Below are 12,666 nucleotides of genomic sequence, written 5' to 3'. Positions count from 1 at the left end.
TTAAAAATTAAGGTCTCATAAGTTGAAGGGAAAACAGGTGGATTCAAGTTTTTTTATTACTTCCATGATTAAGGATGCTGTGTAGTCAGTGGAAGACAGCTGGATAAGCCTAGTTAGGTTCACAAAAATTATGCTTGTTTCATTCTTGTAAAACATCCACCCATTGAGGGTATGCTCCAGCTATGGCTTTAATAATGTTAAAAATGGTGTCTAAATAGGCTCATAAGAATGACACATGGAATGGCTTTTCTAAAAAAAGTAGCATTTCCACATCTTTTACTCTTAACTCCATTCATGTCACTTATTTTTTGCTGTAGAATTACATTTACGCTATAGTCTTTCTATTGTTGTAGTTGTACATTACATTCTTGCAAATCATACTGTGTCTTTTTGAGTTCTATAATTGCACACTCATCCACTTCCAACCTCAATGCTTAGGAAGGGAACTGGTATTATTAGTGCCGCTGGTGGAAGTGGATGGGGTGGAGGTGGCGGTGGACGAATCTCTCTAGAGTGTTACAGCATACAAGACGTTAAGATCACAGCTCATGGTGTGTACTACTTGATGTATTAAATTCAAAGGATATCTTTCCATGATATATAATTAATATGCATATTTGGTATAAAAATCTTTATCTTTCAATTTTCAACTCTCACTTCTGTTTAGACAGGTTATTGTTGAACTACTTTTATGTGGGATTTGCTGAAGGTGAACTGCTGGTTGATATTTAACCTCTTAATTGGTTCTACAACTCAGCATGTTTCTCCCAAGCACTCCTCTAGCTGTTTGGGTTGATATACTGACTGTAACTTTAAGCTTGCATGAATGTCTAATTTGGTTAAATTATGCCTATCTCATGTTTTTTTAGGCCTATTTCTTCATCTGTTATCGTGCATTCTCTAACTAGTAAGCTGCAAAGTTTCCTAACTTTTTCTTTGTTTTCCTAAATTCGAATTGCAAAAATCAGATTGAATGTTAAATTTTATTAGTGAAAATGATACTTGAGACAAAATTCTGATGCCACTCAATCTGAAATCAATTTTTGATGCTTTTATGGACATTGTTTAATAATTTTTTTAAATCCAATAATTTTTATTCTTGATATATATTCTTGTATGTTATATTCTCATCAGGAACCACTTTTACTATCCTTTTCTCTTTGAGCTCTTTCAAGGGTATCTTTTGTGTGTTAGTAGTGCTTGACAAAGTCTTTGGCTTGTTGTCCACTTTGAAAAATATATTCATAGTATTTAACTTTGCCTTATTTTCTCATATTATCCTCATATAGTAGTATTATCCTTTCGAGTTTGTTAAAGAGTATATCTTTTTATGCTGCTTAGTTACTCCATGAATAAAATTTGTGTTTGCTCAAGTGCAAAGGTTTGTCGTTTTTATACCTCTTTGCTACAATAACATGAACAAGTTTATGTTGATGTGTCTCAATAAAAAATTGTCAGGCATAGTACTGTTCTTACTTGCTTCTGACATTTGGGAGATAGATTGGGCATAGATCCCTTGTATTGGATTTGTTTTTCTTCCTGATTGTAAGAGTTAAAAATTGCATAGTTCTTGATTTGTTACTTTGCTTAAATTGTTTCAGTCATAATCTTTTTCTTTTTGTTGCATAGTTATTTTTCTGTTTCATCTCTTGCAATTACTTTTTTTTTTCAGGTGGTTTCAGTAATGGCTGTCCTGAAAATGCTGGTGCAGCTGGCACAGTTTTTGATAAGGCCCTAGAAAGTCTTAGGGTCAGCAATGACAACTTCACAACAAAAACTGAAACTCCGCTTCTTGATTTTCCTGTGTCTACACTTTGGTCCAATGTTTTTGTGGAGTCCAAGGCCAAGGCTTTAGTTCCGTTACTTTGGACAAGAGTGCAGGTTCCCTCTTTTTATCCTGCATCTATTCTTTTGCAAATTTGCTTAGTGTCTTATGCTTTTCTGTTAATAGTCTTGTTTTGTTGTCTTGGTCTTAGATCAAAGCGTCTTTACTTGAATATATTTAGTCACCTTATTATCGGCTAGTTGTTGATGATGAGCTAGTAACATTTGATACACTTTCAGCAATCACTGTCACATGCCTTTGTCTAGGTTTATGCCATATCTAGTAATCATGCTAATCCATTGCTGTTGTTACCATACTTTCTAAATTATATAGTATTGCTTCGAGTTTTTAAATGAGTCAGTTCCTTTTCTCTTAGTCTCTAAGGTATTTGTTATTAGATTATGTTTTGTAACCAAATCCCTTTTGGTATGTGACAGGAGTATGGTGCAAGCATTAACTTTTGAGGTTGTTGTAAATTATTTACTGAGAATCTTGAGCATCCTAGCAGGAGTTTTACCCCAGTAGCACTTTTTTAGTTATTTATTTTGTACTAGAGTTTAATTTTTCTTACCGCTGTGAGGTAAACATCAGATAGCTATCACTTAGCTCCGTTACTTGCTTTTGTTCAAGTTTATGTCATATCTAGAAAACATTGTTACACTGGCCATGCTTGGATGATTACCCACCACACTTTGATGGTGTTACCTAACTGAGCTCAATTGATCAATATGTTTGTGACTTTGATATTGAAATACTTGCAAGTAGATACAGCAATATTCATCCTGTTGGCACTCTCGATAAAAGCAGCAAACTAATCACTTCGGCCTTAGCCAATTAGTAAACAAGATATTCGGAGTCAAGGGAATCTCACACTAAATCTACCATTTGTTGCCCCCACCTAATATCCACTTTTTTTTATTAATGTCCATTGATTCATGAGGACACTATTTTTTTTTAAAGCTAGCACTAGGTATCTAGCCTTTTGGGCTGACTAATCTTGGGGATAACCGGCCCGACTCTACGGAAGTTTCTCATTGGCCATCAGGATAAATTCGGAAGTGCTTGCAATGGGCGACCCATTAATCCAACATCTCAAATTTATCATCTCACCGAAGGAATATGCCTAGTATGCCGTAGCTGAGAATTGAACCATGAGTGTTTGGAAGACTGTATTGGAGCCTGAGGTGCATGATGAATCTCTTGACTACAAATCATGCAACTTTGGATACATGATTCAATAACTAAGATACTATTGCTCCTACTTGTATAACGAACGATCTCCAGAGCTGAAGAATCATGTAAAATGTTAATGGAGGTGCACATCTACCTCATTCCAACTCCAAAATCATGGGCCATTGTTTCAGGTCAACACAGGGATCCTTTAGTGTCACTCCATCTTCAGTTTTCCACTGCTAACGGTTGTTGATTAATTATTATTGACCCCCCACCACAGGCTCTATCATTTGTGACTTATCGCCAAGTAGTAGATACTTGCTAAATGTTGCTTGCCTCACAACCTCTCCTCAGAGATTATCTATAGTGTCACCGTTTCCATGATTGGTTGTTGCTCAGAAAACAGTAACATAGGATCATATGGATCAATATCCGATCCCTTTTGGTTAAGGTATAATCTAATCATTATTAATATATTGATATTGACTTACTCCCAAATCAATCCGATTTGAAATGTCACTCACAACCTTTATTTTCACAATCAAACCATCTCTATCATACTGATACAATCTCCATGTGACATCATTAGCCTATGATTCCACATCATCAGCCTATGGGGCCACATAAGAAGAACATCATATGTTCTATAATGCATAAAATAAAGAAGATGGTTATAACATCCATTGATAACTACCACCTATTTACAAATAAGGAAGATGGTTATAACTTCCATAACTACTATATATATATATATAGAACTTAGGACTAATAAGGAGATTGTCATTGAAAATTGTTGTTTATTTCAATATTAGGAGGGTTGTCCACTCCATAAGGACAAATATATTATGAGAACTCTACATGAATTTAGTGAAATATATTTTTGTTTTCCTTCCGATAAATTCTCTAACATTTTGGTATCAAAGCCATAAAGTCCTTACCCACATCCGCATAGTGCTACAATGAAGAATACTCTTGCAACTCTGTTTGCCAACGAACTTGTACACTCTTCTCCTCCGCCCATACCAGAAGCCATCATACAACAACTTTCGGCAATCACAATCCCATATTCCTACGATGGGAGATATGAGCCGCAAGAATGATGGGCGACAACATTCACTCCATGCTGACAAGTTTGAGGCTGAATTAGCTTCCTGGGAGCATAATTTTCCACATCGACATCCCACCAAAATGGATTTTCCAAAGTGGCGAATTCTAAAAGCTGAAAAATATTTTCGTTATTACCAAACAAATGAGGAATTGAAAGTAGATTTGACTGCCATGTCTTTGGACTTTGGTGTGCATTAGATCTATTCACCTAGATCAATAGCGAGTGGACGTTAGTCTATTGGGAAGAATTAGTTAAAGCCTTACAAGATAATTTTGGTTCAACAAAAATTTTAGAATCCTGATGAACATATTTGCATTATTGTGCAAACTCAGTGTTTAGGAATATTGCCAGGAATTTGCCAAAAGGGCTGCTCGTGTAAACACAATGGCCAGAGCATTGCCTCCTCGGGGTTTTCTTGAATGGATTAAAGGAAGAAATAAAAACTGATGTTTGAATCCACAAACCATGGAGCGTTTATAAATCCATGAGTCTAGCCTTGGAATATGGAACAAAGTCAAAACTGGATACAAGTTTCAAGGGTGTTACAATGGCTGTGCAAGGTCGAAACAACACCAATTATATCTCTCGCGACAATCACCAGAATTCCAACTTCGATGTTAGTCGGTCTTTTCAATCGGCTAATCTTTCCAACACCACTACACCAGCAAAATTCTGGGATGCTGAAAAACCAGCATGACTAGACATGGGCCTTTATTTTTGTTGTAATGAAAAATTCAGTCCGGGACATTTGCTGTGGACCATCAACATTCTCATTTTTAGAAGTGGATAATGCCAACGATTGGGCTGTCTAGTTAGGAGAAATAGATGAAGCAGAAATAAAAGGAAGAGAGGAAGACATGGCAACAATCTTTTTTCATGCTATTCTTGGGAGTTCATTGGGCACTACAATGAAAGTACAAGGAACTAGTCATGTCTGTCAAGTGCTCATCCTCATTAACAGCAATTCCACACACAATTTCACATCTTCTAAGTTGGTTGACGAACTTCGATTGCAGGTACATTCAATGACTACATTTGGTGTGCAGTTAGGTAATGGTGAAATCATACGTTGCAGCAAAATTTGTCGAGGAGTTATCCATGATTATTAAAGCGCAGATCTTGTATTAGGAATAAAATGGTTAGCATCTTTAAATACGGTGCAAGCAACTTGGAATGAGATGTTTTTGATTTTCCATGTAAATGGAAAACAATACAAACTTCAGGGGGTATCAACACCATCTTCTTTAGACGCAACATTCCATGATCTGGCCAAGGCACAACTTGCAGCGTTGTTTCCTATTAATTCCAACTGGGAGTTGACACTTGCCACTGTCCAGAATCATTGCTCGATAAATGAAGACGGACTTCCATCTTTGGAACTCTTAATTCAATGGCAATATAGACTTGTTGAAGAAGCTAGTCGGGAGAATTATGATTTACTCATTGCACAATTTTCATCATTCCGTCTTGAGGACAAGCTTCTTTTGAAGGAGGGGGTATTGATACAATCTCCATGCCACATCATTTTTCTATGATGCCACATCATTAGCCTATGATGCCACATCATCAGCCTATGGTGCCACATAAGAAGAACATCATTTATACATATTCTAGAAGAAACAAGAAAGCATAGGCATGCAATGCATAAAATAATGAAGATGGTTATAACTTCCATTGATAACTACCACTTATTTACAAATAAGGAAGATGGTTGTAACTTCCATGATTACCACCTATTTACATCTATATATAGAACTTAAGACTAATAAGTAGATTGTCTTTGAAAATTGTTGTTTATTTCAATATTATGAGGGTTGTCCATTCCATAAGGACAAATATATAGTGAGAACTCTACATGATATTAGTGAAATACATTCTTGTTTTCGTTCCGATAAATTGTCTCTAACACATACATTCAAACTCTCACGAGAGGAAACTTGTATATATTTCAAGGCCCTTATTGTGCATAGATATTTTGCACATATGGATCATATATAAAAAGTTCACATTTCTTCCAACGATGTAGTCCTATGGATACCAAATCATGATCCTTTTCAACCATCAACTCTAATGGAATAATCTTTATCAAGTGATATAAGAATAACTTTGGACCTTGACAGTGTTATACTGTTCATACTAACCCATCACACTTTGACAACATCAACATAAACTATATTGACAATGTACACCAATATTGACCCTATTGGTGCTCATTATAAAAACAGCCATCAGTCTTTTTGTCCATCGCCAATTACAAACAATTCTACAAATGGTCATACGCTGACCCTAGGCGCCCTCGCACGGCTTGCCGCATAGACATTTATAGAGAGGTAAATCAGGAAACCGGTTAGGCCACCATGTGGGAGGGTATCTCCGTCGGCTTCCCCAGGATCAACCCTTGCTCAATTCTGCAAATCTACCACGTGGTGACACCCTCTAGGTATTGCTCCACCCAATCTCTGTGTTTTCCAATTATTTTCACTAATTCATAAGGACATTAATGACTTATATTTGGTTTGCAAATTTTGCACCTTTTATTGTCTTATTCAGTAAATAGGATACTATTGATCCTACTTCTTTTATGGTGATTTCCAGAGTTGAAAAAAACATGATAAAATGTTTTTGGATGTGTGATTCTACCTTACTCTAATTTCTAATCACGGGTAATTTCAAGTCAACACAATGATTGTTGAGCGTCCACAATCAGATTCAGATCACTGCTATTGGCTGCTGCTCATTAATCAATGTTGGCACCAATCACCATCTGCCATCCATGTGACTTAGATTGCCAAGTTGTAAGTATTTAATTTCCTCATTGTTGCTTGCCTTGACCCCTCACAACCACTTTTGGGAGTTTGCCTTCATTACCACCCTCTCAATGATCAGCCACTCATGAAAAAGAGTTAGTTGGTTCATTTAAATCACAATATGGTCTGTCATGCCAAAGCATAATCTAAATCATGATTACATTATGGATATTGATTCAACTCTCAAATTGATCAGATTGGTATACTATTACTACTATTTTAACACTCCAACCATCTCTCCCACATTTTGGTACGCATGCGCGTAAAACTGCCTATTTTTTCAGCACTCTCTCCTTACGTGCGTAATATCTACATTTTCTGATTAATGCTATTGAATTAATATGGATACTCATGATGAACCTCTTGATGGAAAATCATGCATCCCTAATTCAATATTCAGGATACTAGTGAGTGATCTTGTTGGTACCCCAAGGTTGTTTTGATGTAATCAAACAAGTTAAGCTAGGTCCTGTTATGTTTAACCCAGTGTCTAAGTGTGCAGGAGCTTATGAGCACAGGAAGTCGAGCAAAAGACGTAACTAGTGAGAAGGACGACATGGGAGAAAGTCGACGGGCTCGATGCGTCTGAGGGACGAGGTGCTGCGGAAGAGTACGCGGGCGGACGAGAAGGAGGCGCGCGACGTTTTCGAGGGACGAAAATCCGGAGCGGAAGGTTGCTCGAGAAGGTCGGAAGTTGGGTTCAGGCGGCTCTATTCCGGATGGCCGAAATCACTCAAGTGAGCGGAGCCGGAGCGGAAGACCTGGACCGAGACGAGCAGAACCGGAGCAGAGAGCCTGGACCGAAAAGTCAACCAGGTTGACTTTGTGGGTCCGGACGCCTGAAACTCAAATATTATCATATTCGACGTGGACTTTAACCGACGTGCTGGGGGATAGAATTCTATCCCCCTCCAAGCGCCTAGAACCCTTTCAAGCGCCCCAACCAAATCTATAAATATAGCCTTGGTCCAGAAGCTAAAGAACAACAAACATTCTTGCAACAACACTTGTACACATTCTAGTTTTCATTTAGCTTCTTTTTTTCTGAGCTTTTATTGCTGTAAAGAGGCTATTCAACCCCCCTTCTATCCAGCAAACAGATCCTAACTGATCCTACTTCTAAAATGTAGGATCTTATGAGCTAAAGAAAAACACAATTTTTTGGAGGTGAATATTTGCTCAATCTAACTCCAAGATCACGGGTCTATGATTGCAGATTGGCATGAGGATCATTGAGTGTTACAACCACATCTAGAGCTCTGCTAGCAACCATTGTTTATTAAGCACTACTGGGTTGAACCACTTACTAAGATCTATATGACTTAGATTGCAAGGTTGAAGGTATTTGCTTTTTGTTACTTCTTGACCTCTCATGACTTCTATCCAGCACCACTCTACTTTATGATTGGTTTCTTCTCATAATAAAGAGTAAGATAGGATCAATATGATGTAGGATCATTGCGTGCTAAGAGAGGGGGGGTGTGAATAGCATTTTTCACTTATTTCGGAAAACACAGAATAACGCAGTGGAATAAAGAACAAGTAAAACAAAAGCAATGTTAACAAGGTTTCTTTTATTTGGTTCGAAGCCTGTGACAACTCCTATTCCAAAGCCCGCGATCGTTGATCACTTTCGTTGGACAATCACTATAGATTCGGAAATAAGTACAAATATTAAGTACAATTGCAATATAATAAAGTTACCGACAATACTAGAAATAAAAGTCGTTCGTTGATTGTCGGAGTAGCGTAGGAGAGAGCAATAGTTATTCATTCTTGATATTGGAATTGTTGTTGAAGCAATTGGTCGAGCCCTCCTTAAATAGCCAAGCTAGACTTGATCCAGATTCACTTATCTCAGGATCAGGTTTGACTCGTCGTTGATCGGCCGAAACTTCATAAATGTTAGTTTCCCTGCAAAAATAGCAAATAATAAAGCAATATAACTTTTGACAGTCTTTGAACTGTTCGGGTCTGACTTTTGGATTTCCTCCTAAAACCTCCCTCTTCGAGTAATGCGTCTTCACCTACTTCTCTAAGGAGAGTTACCTTTGCCAGACCGGTCCTCCAGATTGACTAGACTTTTGCTCAGTGCCCGAGACTTCAGGTCTTCATACTGAACTTCCGCTCACAACCTGTCTAGGCTTTCACCGTGACCATCAGGATTTTAACCTAGAGTCCTGACTCTAGGATTTTCCCCAAAGTGCTCGACCCGCCAAGACTTCGCTAACCTACGGTTACCACCCCCTAGAATCTAGGGTTTACATCCTCCTAGGGTTTTCCTCCCCCTAGGATTTTCTATAACCTAGGGTTACCACCCTCTAGGACCTAGGGTTACCTCTCCCTAGGGTTTTCCACCTGCCTAGAATTCACTGGAACTTTTGTCTAAGAACACTTAGGACTTTCTTGCAAGCTCATTTATACTTGTTAGATAACAAGTAACCTTAACTTTGAATCCTTTGTCATAATCAAAACTTAGGTTTGATCATATGGTGCTCCCTACACCAACATATGATTCCTTGAGGTTTAGTGTATTTTGAATCATTATTACTATATCGGCATCGTTAATACGATTGGATATACAACTTACAACCTCTATTTTCACACTCGAATCACCTTTCTTATTTACTTGGGTTCTCAAAAGAGTAATAGTCTGTACATTTCATCACCCTATCTCTCACACACATTAAAGCTCACAATGTTTCATAATTCACACAATGTAGCCGTATCGACGCTGTATCTTTTCCTTATCGACCATCAACTCTGATACACCATTTTTTTAATCAATATAAAAATAACTCTGATAATCCACCACACTTAGACAACATCAAGCTCAACTCAATTTTCTCGACCAACCTGTTTCTGACTTTGATATCAAAATACCCAGAACTTGATGCCCTCTAAATTGCTCCACCCAATATGTGATCCACGAGGACACCCACTACGAATAACTAGTTTGGAAATCATGGACCTTTGTCAACTCCGATTCAGTGAATACAATGATAGTGACCCTACTTCTATGATGAAGGATCTCTATAGTTGAAGAAAATCAAGATAAAGTATTATTGGCGACGCGTTCTTTAATCTAATTCTGAATTAATGGAACTATAATGACAGGTTGATATAATTGTCAAGTGTCACATACATCTTCAGATCACCTTTATTGACCATTGTTGGCCTCTACGCCTGACTGCCATTTGTGTGACTTAGATTGCTAGATTGTAGTTACTTGTTGTTTGTTGCTTGCCCTTGACCCTCATGACCTCTCATATGAAATAGCCTTTAATTCCACCTTCTCAATGATTCACCGCTGCTCATGAAAAATGGGAATTAGAATCATATCGGTTACATTATTATCTCTTCACTTTATAGCATAATTTAAATCATTATTACCATATTGATATTGACTCAATCCTCAAATTAATCATTCTACATTCCAATTCTTGTGAGAGTAAAGTTACAGCCATCAAGACACCCCCAATTATTGCCCCAAGGAATATCTACTATTTCCAATTAATGTTAATTATTTATAATGACAACTGGCTATGAATCTCTAGCTGGTAAATTATACACCTTTGCATACTCTGATTCAATTCCTACTTCTATGACGAAGGATCTTTAGAGATAAAGAAAATCATGATAAACTATTATTCAATGCACATTCAGTCTAATCCCAAAATCATGGGTCTATAATTGCAAGTCAACACAAGGATCATTGAGTGTCACTACCACCTTTAGATTATCAGTATTGGTCATGGTTAATTAACCAATGTTCACCCAATCAAAAACTCCAACCATTCACATGACTTAGATTGCTAGGTTTTAGGCACATCTTATTGATTGTTGCTTTCCTGGACCCTTCACCACCTCATCTGAGAGATTGTCTTCAGGATCAACCTCTCCATGATCGGTCACTACTAATGAGAAAGAATAAGATAGGATATTATGGATCCGTTCAACCCAAAGCCTATTTTGCTGAATATACAATTTACCTGGAATCATTGCTATTGATTATTATTGATTAACCAATGTTGTCCCTAACCATAGACTCTGCCATCTATGTGACTCATATTACCATGTTGTAGATACTGAAGTTGATGATTGCTTCTTGGTTAGACCCCTTATAATCTCTGCTAAAAGATTTTCTTGAGTACCACCGTCTCCATGATTTGTCCCTGCTAAGAAAATGAGAAGGGTAGGATGGTATATTGTGTCTAATTTGGTCTAGATTTATACTAAATTAGCCAATTAAATTCAACTTTATTGAGTCAGTTAACTCTATTATTGTTTTGCTTAAATGCTTATTGAGTCAATTAAATTCAACATTAGCCTTTCTATGAAATCTCAAATTTGTTTACATAAACACCAAACTAAAAGAAAAAAAAAACTTTAAGTAGGTAGCTTCCATTATTTCTTGATTGTATACTTTTGGTTTTGTGACTTATAGGGCCTTTTGGTGCCTATTTTTAGTTATGTACCAAACCATACTGGAAATTTAGTGGCCAGCCATATAGTACTGGTTCATCCAATTACTAAAATGTATAAAAATAAGAATATTTAGTTATATCTAGTCATATGTTCTGATGTGAATGTTTTTGTCAGAGTTGGCAAATACAATAGTTTAATAGCATTCAGGATCCATGGATGGATCTTGGAAGAGGTGTTTTTACCCATAAATCATTTGCGAAAGATTAACTGGCCTACAGGATCCATGGATCTTGAAGAGATGTTTTATCCATAAATCATTTATCGACAGATGATTTGCTGTACATATTAGTGTTGTGAGGCATACTTTGAATGAAAAGTATTTTTCTCTCTACATTTTCATTCATAAATTAGAGATTGGATCAATGAATGAATTTTCCGCTTGTTATTTCCTCAGAGTATATTGCTATTTTTTTTGTTTTTTTTTCATTTGTTGAAAAAGGTAAGAGGCCAAATTAAACTGATAGATGGCGGCAGCATTTGTTTTGGGTTGATGGATTACCCAGTTTCAGAATTCGAGCTTGTTGCGGAGGAGCTTCTCTTAAGTGATTCTGTAATAAAGGTATGTGATTTCATTATAAACCTTTTCAGTAGTAGTAGCATGACTTGAGCTCAATACATATTTATTGCTTTCCTCATCTTTTTTTGCTATTAATTGACTTCCTTTTGTGCATTTGAACGACCACTATAACTGGAGCTCATCCCACTAATTATTTGGGATACGTAACAATTATTTTGTCCTGCCACTGAATTCCATGCTAAGCTGCATCATCAGTTACATCCGAATCTTCTATATTATAATTGATTTATTTTGATTAGTCCAACTCTATTTGACGCAGTTTGTCTTAGAATTTATTGGTTGTCTTTAAACTACACAAACTACTGTCCTAACTTGTTTTCTCTTATTGTATCTTCTATTGTTTTCACATCCTGATGAGTTTCTATCTTCATCTAGCTTAAGCTTTTTTAATCCTCATAATAAGTACAATGTCAATTGATGTACATAAAATGAAATACCACAATTATCTCCATAAATCTCAAACCCCTTTAAGACTGGCAAACAAAAGAATACAGTTGCAGATACTTTCTCAAAATGTTGCTTGTCAACAAGGGCATTTTCATCAAATTTACTATCACTAGTAAGTTATTCATTAAATAACTTTGATCAGAAAATTCATAATAAATCTGCAAAAACGAGGTAGTAGAAATGCAGCATGAACACAATTTTCACTATAACCTCACTGACATAAGACCAGTCTAAAACTGGT

General features: G+C 36.7%; 1 protein-coding gene across 1 annotated transcript in view; it reads left to right on the top strand.

The window, feature by feature from the left end:
* The window catches only part of LOC121996676, a 47,951-nt gene that overhangs the window by 8,172 nt on the left and 27,113 nt on the right, over positions 1–12,666 (top strand). The window contains exons 4-6 of the mRNA XM_042550717.1: positions 439–551; positions 1,673–1,881; positions 11,841–11,960. Coding sequence (XP_042406651.1) covers positions 439–551; positions 1,673–1,881; positions 11,841–11,960 — 442 coding nt within the window. The remainder of the gene's footprint in view (positions 1–438; positions 552–1,672; positions 1,882–11,840; positions 11,961–12,666) is intronic.

Source organism: Zingiber officinale, chromosome 6A, assembly GCF_018446385.1.
Source record: "Zingiber officinale cultivar Zhangliang chromosome 6A, Zo_v1.1, whole genome shotgun sequence".
Lineage (NCBI taxonomy): Eukaryota > Viridiplantae > Streptophyta > Magnoliopsida > Zingiberales > Zingiberaceae > Zingiber > Zingiber officinale.
This window is presented reverse-complemented; position numbering and strand designations above follow the sequence as displayed.